Source organism: Coloeus monedula, assembly GCF_965178545.1.
Source record: "Coloeus monedula genome assembly, chromosome: 8".
NCBI classification, from domain to species: Eukaryota; Metazoa; Chordata; class Aves; order Passeriformes; family Corvidae; genus Coloeus; species Coloeus monedula.
In genome coordinates, this window is record NC_138788.1 from 4886807 (window position 1) to 4902869 (window position 16063).

The window sequence follows — 16063 nt, forward strand, 5'->3', positions numbered from 1 at the left end:
AAAATGTAAAGGCTGTACTGGCAGAATGCAATGTCTGATACATTTTAATAAGTCTTTCCACTGCTTAAAAAAAAAGCCAAAATTAACAAACTCCAAACAAGAAACAACTCAAACGTGATCTGTTTGTACTGTGAGGTACTTTCAATGATGCTAGCCACCAGTACACTTCAAATATGATCTGAAAGAAACTTTTTAGAAAGATTAGTTTAGTTTTGTGCTGCAGTTGCTGAAATCTTAACCAAGACTGTCACTTGAAGTAATTTAAAGAACTGGTCAAGACTGCTGCTCCTGAGCTTTATGTGCAAGTTTCTAAAGATCAGAAAAAATTAACACGGTAGAGATTATGAAAAGGAAACCGGGCTTATGATTTTTCATTTTTAATAACTTGTTGCCAGCAACATAGCAGAATAAATGCTTTCAGGGCTGAGAGCCGAGCCACTGTCCCTGTGCGCCGCCCGGCACAAGATGCCTTGACAGGGACGGCTCGGAGCTGCCTTGGATCGGGGAGCCGCGGGGCAGCGCTCTCTGGCATTCACACCCTGCGCGGGGCTGGGGCAGTCGGGGCGCAGGGCCCGCGCTCACCGCGGCCCGGGCCGGTGACACCGCGCCCCGTGCGACACCCGGGGCTGGCGCTGTGCGGGGAGGAGGGACCCGCGGAGGAGGGGAGGGAGGGGAGAAGGGAGGGGTCGGTCCTCACCGGGATGCGGGGCCGGCGCCGCGGCCGCCCCGTTCGAACACTGCGCCCTCCCGCAGCCCGGGGCCGCCTCCGCCGCGTCTTCGCTGGGCGCCGCCTCCGCGCCCTCCCCCTGGTCCCGCCGCGGAGGCGGCTCCGTCCGGGGCAGGCCCCGCAGCCCGGCCCCGCTGTCCGCGCCGCTCCGCGCCGCCGCCGCCGCCTCGCCGCCGTCCTCCCGCTCCGCCCTGCCGCCATCGGTCGCCGCGGCCGCCGCCTCCCCCGGCGGCTCCGCGGGCACAGCGGCGGCGGGCGCGGGCGGTGGCTCCGCGGCGCGGTCGGGGCGCGGTGCGGGCGGAGCGCTCCCCGATCCGCGGCGGTGCCGCTTGGCCGCGGGCTCGGCGCTGTCGCTGCCGGGGCCGGCGGGGCCGCGCGGGCGGAGCGGCGCAGCGTCCCCGTCCGCCATCTTGGCGCCGCCGCAGCCGCCGCCCCCCTCGCGCCCGGCCCCCCCGCCCACCGCGGGCAGCGCCGCCGCACGTGACCACGGCACGTGACCGGGCAACAACAAACCAGGGCACGTGACCGGGGGCGCTGCTGGTGTCACGTGGCGCTCGTGCCGCCTCACGCCGCTCTCCCTTAGCTGGCTTCGCAATGGCGGCGTGAAGACCCTGCGGGAACGCTGAGGGGCACGACCGGCCCGGCCCGGCCGCAGTTGCCCCCGTGCCCTCCCTTCCCGTACCTGCTGTGTGCCGCTCACAGCCCGCCCGCTGCGGAGCGCTGACGGCGCGCGGCTCCTCTGCGCTCCCCGGCTGGCGGCTCCCGGCAAATGGCGGCTCCGGCGTTCGCTCCTCGCCAGCCGCGTGAGAAGCCTTCAGGGCTCGCTCTCCGTCAGGGTATCGGATAGACAGTGCCCCTTCCCGGGAGCGAGCTCCCCGCTGCAGAGCCCTTTACTAGGCTGTGCGGCACCTTGGCCGGGGGAAGCTGCCCGGTAGGGCGGCCCCCTGAGCCCGTTCCCAGCCGCAGAGCGAGGCCGAAGACTCGGAGCGGCTTCTCTGAGCACCCTGAGCTGAGGGTGAGGGTGTTCACAGGGCACGGCCGCTGCCTGTCTGCTAAGGGAGCTCAGCGGCACCGCGGGCTCTTGGCAGGGATGCTCTAAGGTATTGCCCCTTATTCTCCGGGATAACACATTGGCCCCACCTGGGATTCTACATCGCGGTACTTGAGCTCCCGGGATGCAGGAGCTTTTTTGGGGGGGGTCAGCACCCGTCTAAACCGCTGCTGCTGTAGGAATGGAGCCTGCGTGGTGTAGGAGAGACCTGCCGGTAAGCGGCGAGAGTTGGGATTTGCTCGAGGAACGGCCCCAACTTCATTGTGTTTCCCGTGCCCTGAAGGGGTGTGCGCGGCTGGTCTGCCTGGCTTCCCAGTGATCTCTTTTGTTATATGGAGTGTAGGAGCAGTCCTTAGTGCCCCACCTGGGCGCTGGAGCGGGACCATCACTGCACAGCGAACAGGAGGTGCCACGCGTGGATTTTCCATGGCGTAGTTTCTTTCCACCTGGGAGTTTGGATTGGGTAGAACTTGGCCTTTCACCCGGGACTGCCACCAACACAGAATTTTGGTCTAAACTTCGTGGATATAAATTTAAATATTGTTTTTTTGTTACTGTTCAACATCACAAGCTATTTGCAGAATAGTTTTAGTGGGTTTAATACAATGGAATTCCTAAATTTAGTCATAAGACCGAAGTTAAACGGGTAGAATGTCCCCCTTGCAGGCCTTGATAACCAACAGCTTTAAAAAACCCCTTGGAGTTAAAAGTTTTGATACGTATGGGTTCAAAAGGGATTACTTTATGGATAATTAACTTTATAGGTAGTCTTTGTAGGGGGAAGGAGGTGGGGTTTTTTTCTGGTTCTTTCAGGTATTGACAACCCTGAAAAATAAGTGCATACTGTTTTTCATGCTACCTGCTTCTTGAAACAAGCTGCAGAGTAACCAGATGTGAATCAGAAAGTTTTTATTATTCTATGCAACTTTGTATACAAGCATTGTTTTCCTTCTGGAAGCTAACGCAAGATTTATAATTCTTAAAAAGCACTTGCAAGATGCTTTTGTCAGCATATAAAGGGGAGGTGGGGCTTTTTGTTTTGGTGGTTGTGTGAAGACTGTGTCCTAAGGACGAAATTATCCAAGTGATGTAGATGTAGGATGTGAGGCTTTCCGTGAAGATATCGATGAGGGAGTGACTCCGGGATCCTAAAGCCACCTCTGATACTGCAGAAGTTTCTCCGTGTTGCAGTTTCTCCACTGCAACGATGGTGTTGCAGGAGTTACCCTTATTTTGGGCAGTCAGTTTGGCAGTGCTTGGGCCCTCTTCTGTTTCTGCAGCTCTGAGCTTATGTGAGGACAAGGATGGGGCACAACATGCAAAACTTGAATAAGGTATATTGTATCTTGGACTTCTTGTAGATGTGTCCTCTGCCCTCAGGAAGCAAAACCCCTCAAGTCAGTTGAGAAGAACTGGTCCCGGAAGATTTGATGTATTTTACAGGAAAAAATTCAAATAGAGATTTCCAGATCTTACTGTTTCATTTAAAGGGCCATTTATGACTTTTACAAGTTGTTAGTAAATGTCCTGTTACACTGAGCAGAATTTCGTTTTGCTCTTGGCTCTAAACAAACAGAATTGTCAATATGTGTTAGGACTGAGAGACACCTTTTGTTGGTGACTGGGTACAGAGTACAAATATGAGATTTCCTCACTTCCAGAACAGTTTGTACATCCTGAGCAACACTAGCCACAGCATGTGTAGGCAATAATCTGTGGCATCTCCTGTGCTGCAATTCCCTTTTAAATGAACTTTATGTCCTGGGGCTAATATTTGTATTTTTTCCATATATTTCATATGGGTGCTCTTGCTCTCCTTTTGGATGATGCTTTGGGAGTTGCCCCTCTGAAGTCAGTAGGAGCACTAAAAGCCTGAATTATTATTCAGTGTATTTTGTGTCCTCCAGACACAAACCTGCAGCCGGTACTGTGGGAGCCTTTGTGCCCCAAGCACCGGGATCTCGAGGGACAGGGGCACTGCTGCACTTTGGGTCAGAGCCCTGGTTTGTGTGGCCCAACCAGATGAGTACAGGAAGGACTGAGGCTCACAGGGAGCACATTCCCGTGGAACACACAGTTGGCAGGTCTCAGGTTTGTCACTGGAGTGCAGCCCTTGGATGTGCAGCTGCCTGGCAACACAGAAATAGCCACTGAAGGCTGGAGGGGAAAAGGGTTAAAGAGCTTCCCTTTCACCTTATGCAAATACGAAAGGCATACAAGGGAAAAGGAAGGGATATCAGGAATGCTGTTGGGAGGAGGGACAGCTGTTTGTTTTTTGTCCTCCCCCAGAGTACAACCTATTTAAATATTTACATGTTCTCTTGTTAAAAGACATTTTTTCTTTCCAATACTTCTCTGGTTATAAAGTTATGAATGATGGAGATAGATTTGTAATTGCTAATTCTTCCACTTGTAGTGATGTTTAAAAAGAATTTCTATTGTTTTATTTACTCAGAAAAATATGGTGGTAGAGTTTTCTATCAGATTTAAATGTTTTCACCAAGGCTTGAACTTTTTCTTGTAATGTAATTCCTTCTTTTATCTACTTTATGTATTTTTTAATCTTAGTAGGCTATCTGAACATGCAGTAAAAGTAGAAAATTTCAGACAATGTGACCTTGAAGAGAAAGTGGTGGAAGTTTAATATTAAATGTCATTGCAGAACATTAATAATGCATATAATAAAGCACTTGTGGATGCAAAAATTCTTTATTTGTTATTCATAAATAGCTCTGAATGACCACTGGGTCCTTCCTTGATTGACACATGGCGTGTTCCAGCCTTGGTCGCATCCTGGGAATCTGTTCTCCTACAAGATCACTGCATCTAGAAATGTATAATTACTCACAGCATCTATTTGTAATTGTTAAAAGAATCATCAGGATTTAATGACATGAAATGTCTTGGGTTACAGAGGTCTTGCAGGGGTGGGAAAAGTAAAAGCAGAACTCCTAAGGCTCCAGGGGAAAGACTTCAGCACATGGTTATATTACACTTAGGAAATAATCTTTTGAAATCAACCGGTCATGGGTGACACCAAATATGTCCAGAGTCTCTGCTGGGCAGTGGCCGTGGTACCTTAAAGGTATTTCACCTCAATGTAAAATGAGGAACATGTTTTGCACACAGTACAGACCTTCAATATGCAGCCTGAAAGTACTTTAGCTTGAGGAGGAGTTTTTAATTTGGTAGTAGACAGTGAGTATTTCGTGTCTATGGGTAGTTTTATTTTGTCAGACATGCTAATGATGTACAGATGCTGTTTTTGTTTTGAGGAGTAGTGTGTATGTGCCCAAGGAAGCCTTCAGAGAGTGAAGATTACCCCCTTTTCGTTGAGCTGACTGGTAGAACTCTGACAGACCTTGGCAAGTTGGTACTTTGTTCTTCAAACTTTGCACCCTGTAATAGTTATTTTGGAAGTAATCCTTACTCTTTTCTATAATTACCCATTTAATCATCTGGTCAAAGATGGTGGCAAAAGTTGCAAATAAGAATTGAGCAAAAAATGGCTCAGGTGCAGGGAAGTCTCTCGGTGTGTGCCTGGTTTGCAGGGGCTGCATAGGTAATGGCGTGAGCTAAGTCTCTGCCACATTTCAGTGTCCAGAACTCTGCGGTCTGGACGGGAGCCACACGGGAGTTTAACGCTGAGGTGACTCTGGTAACTACAAATCCCAGGTAGCATTGCCGAGAGCCGGTCTGTGCGGGCGGGTTGGCATCGTGCGGGGACCAATGGCAGCGGGGAACTCCCCAGATCCGTGCGTGTCAGCTGCCAGCGTTCAAAAGCGCCGCACGGAGCTGTGCACGGGACTGGGAACTGCCTGTTGCCCTGGGCTACTTCAAACTCCTGCGTGAGCTCTGACTTGACGCTGTATTCCGCAGTCTCCGTTGCCGGCTGGAAAAAGCCCGCTGGACCGGTGCCGATGGATGCGATCCTGAACTGCAACCCGGAGGCCCTGGAGGATTACTACAACTTGCTGGGATGCGATGAGCTAGCGACGGTAAGAGCCTCTCCCTCCCCGCCAGCTTATTCACAGTTTGAACGTGCTCGTGTGTCTGCAGGGAATTTGCAGTTATTTCTCTGCGGGCACGAATATTTGAAATGGCTTGGGAATGTTCTTTATTGCCACTTGTAGGCTCTCCCTTGCAAAGCGCAATTTTCTCCTTTGTGTACCGACATTAAGAGCCTGGAGTAAGGCTTAGATTTTAAGTGCCATGTAGAACTGGATTGTGGAGAGAGCTGAAGTAACGGTTCATTTATCAGTGTAGATCAACATGTGAGATTGTTATGAGTCGGGAACCAACTGCATGTGTTTGACAGCATCCAAATAATAGTTTGGAATATGTATTATTGGTTTTGAAAATTGAATAGGAGCTATTTATGTATAAGTAATACAATGAAAGTTCATAGCTTTAGGGCACTGATAATGCTGCTGAGTTTCTTGAGCTTTATACATATGACAATATTTTTTAAAATGTATTCGCTGGTTCAGATGAATACAAAACCAATATCTCTATCATTTACCATATTAATGTCTTTTAAAGGCTGTTTTAATGACATTCAAATACTAATTTTACTAATTTGTTTTGGTAGCAGATACATGCTTTATAATGAGATTTAGCTAAGCAATTTTTCAGTGATTTGCAGTCAAAACAAGTGTGCATCATGTTAGAAGTGTCCATATAACTTTTTTTTCTTTGCTAGTCTGGTATGCTAATTTTTTTTTTTTTTTTAAACTTAGCTGTTCTATTGACTGGAATTGTGTTTCTGATTTGGAAGAGGAGTTTTGATTACTCTGCTGTAATGAGGGATGTATTCAGTGGAGATAAAAGCTGTCTTTTGCTCAGTAAATTTAGTCAGACACTCTCACTTGTCCTAGTGGTCAAGTACAAAGATCAGGTGTAAGATTTTCGGTGTGTCACAGAAGGAAATGTAAAGCTTTTCCTGAAGAAACTCTTAGAAATGATCCCAGCAGAGGGCAGTGCTCAAGTCTCCACGCAGCCTTGTTTCGCAGATGCTATTTCTTGTTTTCTACCTCACACTAATTCCTTAAGGGCTTAGCAATTAATGAACAGTTCAGGTACATCTGATAATGATTTTTCAAATTGCTTAAAAATGAAATTAAAAAGCTGGAATAAATCCTAATGGGTCCTGAAAAACAAGCTGTCAGGTATTATTTGTTGGGAGAAGCAGCAGATGTTGCTGCACTGTTTTTTGACTTGAGAGAAAGAACTCCTAGATCCCAGGCTGACTGAGCCCCAGGATCACCTCCCCTCAGGACCCTGCACAGCTCTTCTGGGGTCTCACAGAAATTTGGAGCATTACAGGGATTTTGCAATCTCACTACTTTGTACAGGAGTCAAGTACTTGGCACAGGCTGCTTTAGGCATACACAGCACACTCCCTGCTGCAGCACTTTATCTAAGCTGCTGAATGTCCTGGTCTTGGTTGGACCTGGTTAAATTTAAGCAGAAATACTCTCCATTTCTACAGATTCTTTGCTGTACTCAAAAACACAAACCAGGTTCATTGTTGGTTACTGGTAGAATTGAGCTCACAGACACCTACTTCATCTTCAGATGTGGCAGGAAGAGGGGAGATTTAATCTACATCATTCTTTAAGAGCAATGCTATTCATATACAGTGGGTATTGAATACCTTTCTTGGTAAAACACCTCACTATATATTTTATATAAATTTCATGTGTGTTGTATAAACTTCCTATAAACTTTTCTTTCTACTGGCTTTTCTTTTAAGCTGAAGACTTCCATGCTACCCCTCTGCTACATTTTACCCCATTTTACAATTTACATATTTTAACTTTAAAGTTCCCCTTTAAGTAACTATATTTTGAAGATGGTAGCTGGCTATACAGTAACCAGTCTCACTAAGTTCTCTGTACACTCTATGTGTTTTTAAGTGTCTTACTGGCTGTAAATACACCATGTTACATCTTCTCTGGAAGAAGCTACTGAGTAGAGTGAAAAGTGTAGAATTCTTGAGATACCACCGTAGACCACATTTTTTTCCCAGAATATGCCAACAAAATTTGGTCAGCTAGTTGAGTGTAATTTTATTCTAAAGAAAAAATGTTACAAGACTTAACTTCGAAAGAAATAATTTAAATTGTATGTGGCTCTCATGGTTTGACAATGAGGAATTTGTATAAACAGCCTTTGTAGTATGGGAAAGAATAGTAATTATTTGATACCTTAGGGCAAATTGTGAAAGGTTAAGCTGAACTGGAGGGACATAAAGAAGTTTTGGCTTCTGAACTATGATAACCAGCAAGATACTTGGAAAAGCACTAAATATTTGAAAATCTAAGCTGATGCCCAGTCCAGTAGCCTCCTGTATTTTAACTGTTAGTATGTCTTAGTTTTTCCAGTGGTTAAAACACTTTATGGTTTTACAATCTGTGTGGGAATTTGTAATTAACTGATAAACTAATACATGCCAATATTCTAATATTGATTATAAATCTATTCTACTGCAAGCCAACCTTTTTGCACAGAAAATTAATTTGACAGAAAGAATGTGAACTGCTGGTTGTGTAGCAAGTTATCTTGGGGTATCCAAGATGGAAAACTCATGTGGTGCTGGCTGAATTTCCTATGAAGAGGATATGGAGGAAGCCACCTAATCCCACAAATTGATCTTCAGCAATACAGAGGGCCTTTGCTTTCTGCTGTGAGACTCTGTTGAAAGTTAGAGTTGATGAAGCAAAGTAAAGAGCAACTGAAGTGATGCATTTTCCCTCTGTGGTCAAATGTCTTTGCACATTTTTCTAGAGCCATATGGGATGACTGAGTCTCACAAAAACAAGACTAAGGATGAACGTGTGGAAATGAAATTAAATAAGCAGTGTCAATGGCAGATAGTTGCTGTTACCTACTTTGCTTGTACTAATGCTTGTAAAATTGAATTGGACAAAATCTTTCAGTGTTCTTTGTTGTTCTTCCCATCCTCTTTCAAAAAGAAAATTTGCAAATATTTTCTGTGTTTACTCACTTTGTCTCAATATTTTGTTTAGGTTGAACAAATTCTTGCAGAATATAAGATTAAAGCCCTTGAATGTCATCCTGACAAGCATCCTGGAAACCCCAAAGCAGGTATGTATTCTTTCCTATTTAGAAACGATTTTTTTCTTCTATCAGCATGGCCAAGAAACTAAATTCAGCCTTAAAACTTTATTTCCCCTCAATATATTTTAATCATCATGTGCATTAGCACATTCTATTTAAATAGCAAGCTTGTAATATTCTTTCTAAGACTTGCACACTTGTCTGATAGAGCAGGAAGACACTTGTTGGATTTTTTTGTTTTCTAGGACCTTGAATTTTTTTCCTTTCTTCAATAGGACATCTTTTAATACAGAATTTATTTCTGGAGTGTGTCCCTTCCTAGACCTATGCAGTTTGTGCACGTCCATGCTCAGTGGCATTCAAGTGCCACACTTGCATCAATGAGTTAATTTACTTCCAGGAACAAGCCCGTGAGGAACCATGAAATGTGCTTTAGTTTCTTTTAATGTAATTTAATGACTGGAAATGAGGAGAAGCCAGCCCCACAAGGAACCTCTGTATGCAGAACAGCAGCTGACGTTTGTGCTGATGAAAGGGTGCAGCTCCTCAGAGATGGGAGGGCTGAGCAGCACCTGAGTTATTTGGAGCCAATGTTACCCATTCATCACCATAGATAGCCCTGGGCAGAGCTCACCACAGCTGAGTAACAAAAAACAGGAGCCAAGTGCCAAATATCAGAGTGGCTTTGTTTGTCACGAAGAGATGTTTTATGCTCTCTTTACCTGAACATGTCTTATTTACTTTAAATACCTTTTTACAGTACTAGTGAGAGTTTACTGTTTGTTTTTTATTTCATCAGCTTAAAGCTTAATAAAGAGTAAATAAAGCAGACCTTTTATTTGTTGAAAACTAGTAACTCTAGAATAAGGAAACCTAGTACAATTGTTCTCTCAGCCTGTTGTCTCTTGTTTGATTTATAGTTATCAATTTTGATTAGTGTTTCAGTGTAGTGTATTTCAGAAGAAATCTCTCTAATTTATAAATTGTAATAAATGACTAATAGTAATAATAATAGATCACTGTAACATAGGTGAGTCATAGATGAAGTGTAAATCTTTATAACCTTTCCACAAATAGTAACATGCAGCTGCATCCTTAGTAACCATTCCATGAAAAATTACCCTGTAGGGAAAAACGAGAGCTCTCATTCATGCAGTCTGGGTAACATTTTAGCATATGTAGGAAACACACCTAATAAAATGCACAAGTTAATTAATCTGAACTATATTTAGATTATTATTCTTGTTTGTCAGTTCCTGCTCATCTTTTTTTCTCCCTGCTCAAGGTTCTTGTTGCTGTGCTCTGCTCTGACTCCTGTGCTGCTGTAGATCTCAGTGTGTTCCTTCGAAGCACTGTTGCTCTAATTTCCCTTTTTAACGGGTCTGCAGGGGCTGACTTGTACCTTTCACCTGTGCACTCTGTAAGTTTCTCTCAAATTTAGGAGCTTTTGAAGCTGATAGACAAAGGAACATTTTAGTCCTGATTTGCAAGGGTGTCAGTCCACCAGTGGTGCTGTGATCCTATGGCCAGCCAGAACTGTGCAAGCTGGAAGCAGAACCACATCCCGTGGTTGCTTGCTTCTCCTTCTGCCTTCTCCTCTACTTAGTTTGCTCTGAGCTGTTGCTGGCAGGTCCATTTTTGCATCTGAATTCATTTCTTTGCCGAACAAGCGTCTCTAGTATCCTTTTGGTTTGTGTCCTAGTGGAGAATTTCCAGAAGCTGCAGCAAGCCAAGGAGACTCTCACTAATGAAGAAAGCCGGGCACGCTATGATTACTGGCGCCGAAGCAAAGTCACCATCCCCTTCCAGCAGTGGGAGGCCCTGAGCAGCTCTGTGAAAACGGTTGGTGGTGGCTGAGTTTGGGCCCTCAGGAGGAGGGGAGGTAGGGCTGGCCCAGACAAAAAATTGCAGAGAGTGAGGGGGTGAGTTACAGCACTTCTGCTGCAGTGCCAGGATTTGGGAAGAGTGGAGAGCAATTCTTGCACTATGGATGTTAAGGAAATTCAGGAAAAATTGGAGGGCTTCAGAAGCCCATTCACAGAAGGGCGTTAGGCCAGTAGTTTTAGAGTGAATTTATCAAGTTGCTGCTTTTATATGTGCTATAGAAAGCTTAAGTAACTTTAGGGCTGTTATCAAATGCTCCAGCACACTTTGCTTTCATAGGAAACTTTTATTTCTTTTCAAAGTTAAGTTAAAGCTGGGGCCTTTTTATAATATATTCTCCTTTTGGTATATTGCTTATCAGATAGGTTTTCACACTATCTGATTAAATAAAGATCTCATTGAAAAACTCCAGAAGATAGTTCCTTGGAACCCTGGGCTTGCCACAGAGCTTTGGAGGGGCCCTGCTAGGCTAGGGGGTGACCTGTGACAGAGGAAGGGGTTCTTAGGGTGTTTTCCCTCCTGATTTTGCTATTGAGATTTGGTAGCATGTCCCTAGTAGATCTCAATTCCATAATATAGAATTATTTTTTTCCTGCCTTATTAGAGTGAATGATAGTTACAAGGCTACATGGTCATATTTTAAGGCATTTAAGGTGAATAAAAGTTTCCAATGTCAATTCTGCCTGTCTCAGTTCTGCTTAGGAGAGAAGTCAGAGACTCTTCAACTACAGCATTATGCCTGAGCTTAAATGTTTGCTGGAAATATCCAATTAAGCTTAGTTCAGTTCCAAACAGATGTTATTTGACAGACTTTAATATTAAATCTTTTTAAATTGCCTTGCTTTCAAAGGGCACTTTGAAGTTAAAGACAGATTTGAAAATGAACATTTCTGAAGTCACTCAAGCCCTCTTGAAAAGCCTTCTTCATGACAGAAGAAACTGGAAAAAAGGCCCTTAGAATTCTGATGACTTGTACATTTTGTTCTTCAGCCCCACCTGACATAAAGTGTCCTTTCCAATGCTGTTTGTGACATGTAACAATGCTTTCCCCTATCCTATTGACCTGCAGGCTTCTCACTGTGCTTTGTTTAACCATTTATTACAGCAATATAAGAAAGAAAAAGTAATTAAAAAACCCTTTAAAGCATAGGGCTTAGTTCTTTGTTACTTTTTCGTTCCTTCAGTCAATGCACTGGGCTGTCCAAGGTAAGAAGGACCAAATGCTGGAAGCTCCTGACTTTGGTAATACCAACAACATAACTAATGAGATGTGGACCCAACAGACTGAAAACAATGAAGATGGATTGTTGGAAGGGAGCAGGGAGCAAGAAGATGTTGCAATTCCTGATGTGAAACCACAGTCTTCAAAGAATCCAGAGTCCCCAAGTAAGTAAAAACAGCAGTTACAGAAAATTGCGGTATGCAAGGATTGGCCTGAAATGGGGACTTTCAGTCATGAGAAATTCTTCTCTGGAACAGTGTGTTCAACTTGGAGCTTTTTTAATGTGGTTTTAGGTTGGGATTTTGGTTTGGGTTTTATGCTTTTGGTTATTTATTTAATTTTGAAGTTTCCAGATGCTTCTTTCTCCCTATACCAAGTTGCCTTGTTTGTTTGCTAGTAAAACCAGAAACTGGAGAAGAAGAAAAAAAATGCTTCAACCAAAATGGAAATATTAGTTTTCCTGATACATAAAAATACAAAGTAAGAAGAGAAGGGAGCTATTTTCAATGACTTTTTTTAAAAATAAAGCTTAAAAATGTTAAGAAAAATATTTAGGTTTGGGGTTTTTTATTCCATTATTCAGAACTTTTGCACAGTTTGCATCTGATGAGTTAACGAGGTCTAAAATTTGAGACTTGAAGGTTTCTTTTGTATTCAAACAGTTTTGTTTTTTTTAAATAGTGTATGCACCAGAATAAATGTGTATTTCAAAAGTGCCACCGACCAGTCAGCACTTCCTGGCTCTGGTTTAGGTCATTGTGCCTGATCAAAGCTTCCTTAATACCATGGCCACCCTCTGTTCTGCCTGATCCTTCAGGAGTTTCATAATCTTAGGCCTATGTTAGCAGAGAACTATTGTTAAACAAAGTCCTGTCATTTCTCCCCCGTTTGATTCAACAGGAAATTAGGGTGAACTGTGAGGGTAGCAAAACCTAATGTAATCCCAAACATTTGTGGAATGCAGAAAATAGATAAGAACATTCTACAAAGAAGTGTATGCCAGGCATAACTGAAAATTTGATTTAGAAAAATTATGATCTATAACTTCATACTCTGCTGGTTTTTTTTTGGTTGTTAAATCATCACTGCATCCTCTGTAGAACAGTAAAATTTTGAAGTAAAGAAAACATCATTTGTTCCTTATAATGGTGAATTTTCTTTGCAGACATCTTTCTCAATTTTTTTTTTAAGTTTTAATATAATTTTCAGGTGTTTGAATGGGAAAAACAAACTTATCAAGTGCCTACTTCATTTATCCAGTGGCATGTATTTACATTAATAAATGTTAATATTGTGATATATTTGACAGGGTCTGTATGCACTTCAGTCTTTATACTTGATGTTAAGATGTTGATAATGCTTCTTTTTTTTGTCCAGCAAAAATTATTAAATTGGGTTCCACTTTGAAACTGTGGCATTGTCTGCTCCTGCCTGCTGGCCTGGATTAATTCTGGACTACCACCCTACATGGCTATTTCAGCCCAAATAAGAGATTTGAACACTAATTCTGCTCATAGGATTCAGTTTCCTGTAAAAGGAAGGTCACATTTTAGTATTAAAAGGCCCCAGGTCACGTGCTTGCAGATTTATCATATCACCATCTATCTCTTCTTCCTTAGATTAAGCCAATGCAATTTGTTCAGTTTTCCTTTGTGAGTCCTCTTTAGGGACTGCCATGGTTCTTGCTGTTCTCCTTTGGACTCTTCCCAGCAGATCTCTATCCTGAAGGTTGGTGTTTGAGTTCTTGTTCCAACATGCCAAGAATTCAGGGTGCTCCTATTTGTCAGTGCTTAGTCAAGGGCACTGGAAATGACCACTTTTTTGCTTACTTTTTTTGGGAAGACTATCAAGGATTATTTCAGAAAATTTAATTTTATGCATGTTTATAATAATTTAGTTGTCTTTCTCTTTTTTTTTTTTCCCCTCAGGGTTTTCAGAGGGGAATTACTGGCACTTGCGTTTCCGCTGGTCGGGTGATGCTCCATCAGACCTCCTGAGGAAATTCAGAAACTATGAGATCTAAAACGAGAAACACACAAGAGCATGAGATCATCTGTTCAACAGTTCAGTATTTTTTTTTGCTAGCAGTTATAAGTTATTTGTATTTTGTATTTTTTGATTGTAGTGTGTTGTTCCAGTCAATGTCTAAATACTGATTTATCACACATGCTGTGAGCATTACAGATGGAAGTTTTTCTGTTTAATAAGCAAAGCCCTTTTCAGTATTAACATAAAGTGATTGTGAAATTATTTAACATCTTATATATTGTTTCCTGTATTCTCAAATATTTTGTAGTGATTAATATTTCTCTCAATAGTGTGATGTTATAAAAAATATACTCTCAGTAGAACCCTGGACTCCAGGGTATCCTATTCAGCAAGGATCTTTCAAAAGCTGTATGACAATGAACTGTAAACAGAACTGTGCTTATCTCTCAACACTGTGTTCTGCTTCACTTCTCCATTGCATTGTACTCACTGTAGTGATTTATAATGTACTCATTACAAACCTAACTTGTAGGAGAATTGTGATCTTATGCTATAGATGAAATAAGAAGGTTATTTGTGAAGAAGGATCTGTGACAGATCAAGCACTCCTTAAAATCACTTGTTTACTACCTTAACAAGAACACTTTTTGCACCAGCTATTTATTTTGTAAGGCAGTTCCAGAACTTTACTTCTCCAGATAGTAATTTTTGTTTTAAGATGTATTGGTGGAAAACTGATCCCCTGTGTATGTGTGCCAGCATTTTCCTGTGGCTTCCTAGTAATTTCCCTCCTTGCTCAGGTGTGCTAGACATGGTTTTATCAGGGTTTTGTACAGGGAGGAATGAAAAATCAGACTAGTCAGCACTAATGTGTACAAAATCTCATATGAAAAGTTTTTGATACTTTGGGCAACTTTTCAAATTCCACGTTGTTGTTTATTTGTGTTTGTTTTCTTCTTTGCAAACATGGCTAATATGTCAGGTATTGACAGTGTGGTTTTGTGCAGGCAGATAATTCCATCAGCAGCAAATAAAACTGCATGCATACAGAAAAGGGGTTGCTTTCATCTTTTAATTAAATCCTCCACCCACCACAGTGATTCCTTTGGAATTTCTTGTTATTTGTCACCTCAGGGGGTAAAAGTTTGAGGAATCCAGTTATGAATCCTGGGCAGTGCAATGGAAAGTGTAACCTGGAAAGTCCAGTGTTGTCCCCACATGGAAACAATCTGACGTCTCTCTCCCTGGAGTGATGTGTGTGGCTTGGCCATTCTGTGCTGCCTGAGTTACCTACTGTTCTGCTCTTTTTTGGGGCCTGTTTGCCACAGACTGTGACCCAGGTGCTGCAAATGGAACCTGGTAACGCCTCTATCTTACTGACCTCAGGGGCGTCTGTATCCTGGAGCCAGCCTGCCCCACAGGGGCTGCTGCCAGTGTTAATGCTGCTTGTGCTCGTCCCAGTTTGTTACAGCTCAGAGTGCTGGTGGTGCGCTGATACAGCTACGCTGACCCTAGAGTGGATGGCATTGGTACCAATAGCCAGATTTATAGCACGTCATCTTTAATTTTACATACTTTTCCCTTGCATATTTTGCAGCTGAAAACATTATAGAGATGAGATTAATAATTTTCTGTGACATTTTTAAAATGTAACTACTGGTTTGTTTTTTTTCTAGTGCATTTGATACTTTATTTCATACAAAGTATTTGCTCAAGAAAGACTTTTCATCCGTTTTTTAAAGAGGGACTGTAAACAATGTCAAACAGTAGTAACAGAAGAAGCTCTTACCTTATGTGAAGGTTACTAAGTAATAGGGAACAATTTTCCCTCCAACAAGAAGATGGGAATGCAGCCAGCTGGAGCACTTTGAATCAGATGGCAGCCCAGATTGTTGTCTCCCCATTTCACTTGCCGGTAAAGGTAAAAGGGAGTAGTTGGATGGAGGATTTAGCACCTAAGGAGCTGGTTTGCCTTGAGAAGTGAACATACAATAGACCTTTGAACAGCAAACTAATAGTTTGTGTCATTAAATCTGATGTCATTATTAGCCAGTTATTGCGTGGTTGGTTTTGGCAAAGAACCTTTGGATGTTTGTTCTGGATAAAT

General features: G+C 42.9%; 2 protein-coding genes across 3 annotated transcripts in view; one reads left to right on the forward strand and one right to left on the reverse strand.

Annotated features, from left to right (window-relative positions):
- SIRT1 (sirtuin 1) overlaps positions 1 to 1136 on the reverse strand; it is a gene marked incomplete at its 5' end in the record, with an annotated part of 16013 nt that extends 14877 nt beyond the window's left edge. The window contains one exon of the mRNA XM_082286038.1: positions 698 to 1136. Within this exon, the coding sequence (XP_082142164.1) occupies positions 698 to 1136 (439 nt within the window). The remainder of the gene's footprint in view (positions 1 to 697) is intronic.
- DNAJC12 (DnaJ heat shock protein family (Hsp40) member C12) overlaps positions 1 to 14849 on the forward strand; it is a 16641-nt gene extending 1792 nt beyond the window's left edge. The window contains exons 1-6 of one of the 2 annotated variants that reach the window (XM_082286040.1): positions 1695 to 1827; positions 5658 to 5776; positions 8810 to 8888; positions 10564 to 10703; positions 11930 to 12131; positions 13896 to 14849. In XM_082286040.1, coding sequence (XP_082142166.1) covers positions 5699 to 5776; positions 8810 to 8888; positions 10564 to 10703; positions 11930 to 12131; positions 13896 to 13990 — 594 coding nt within the window. In that variant the 5' untranslated portion in view covers positions 1695 to 1827; positions 5658 to 5698 and the 3' untranslated portion in view covers positions 13991 to 14849. Of the gene's footprint in view, positions 1 to 1694; positions 1828 to 5657; positions 5777 to 8809; positions 8889 to 10563; positions 10704 to 11929; positions 12132 to 13895 lie in introns of those variants that run through there. The other variant, XM_082286039.1, reaches the window with a different exon arrangement.
- The last annotated feature ends 1214 nt before the right edge of the window (positions 14850 to 16063 follow it).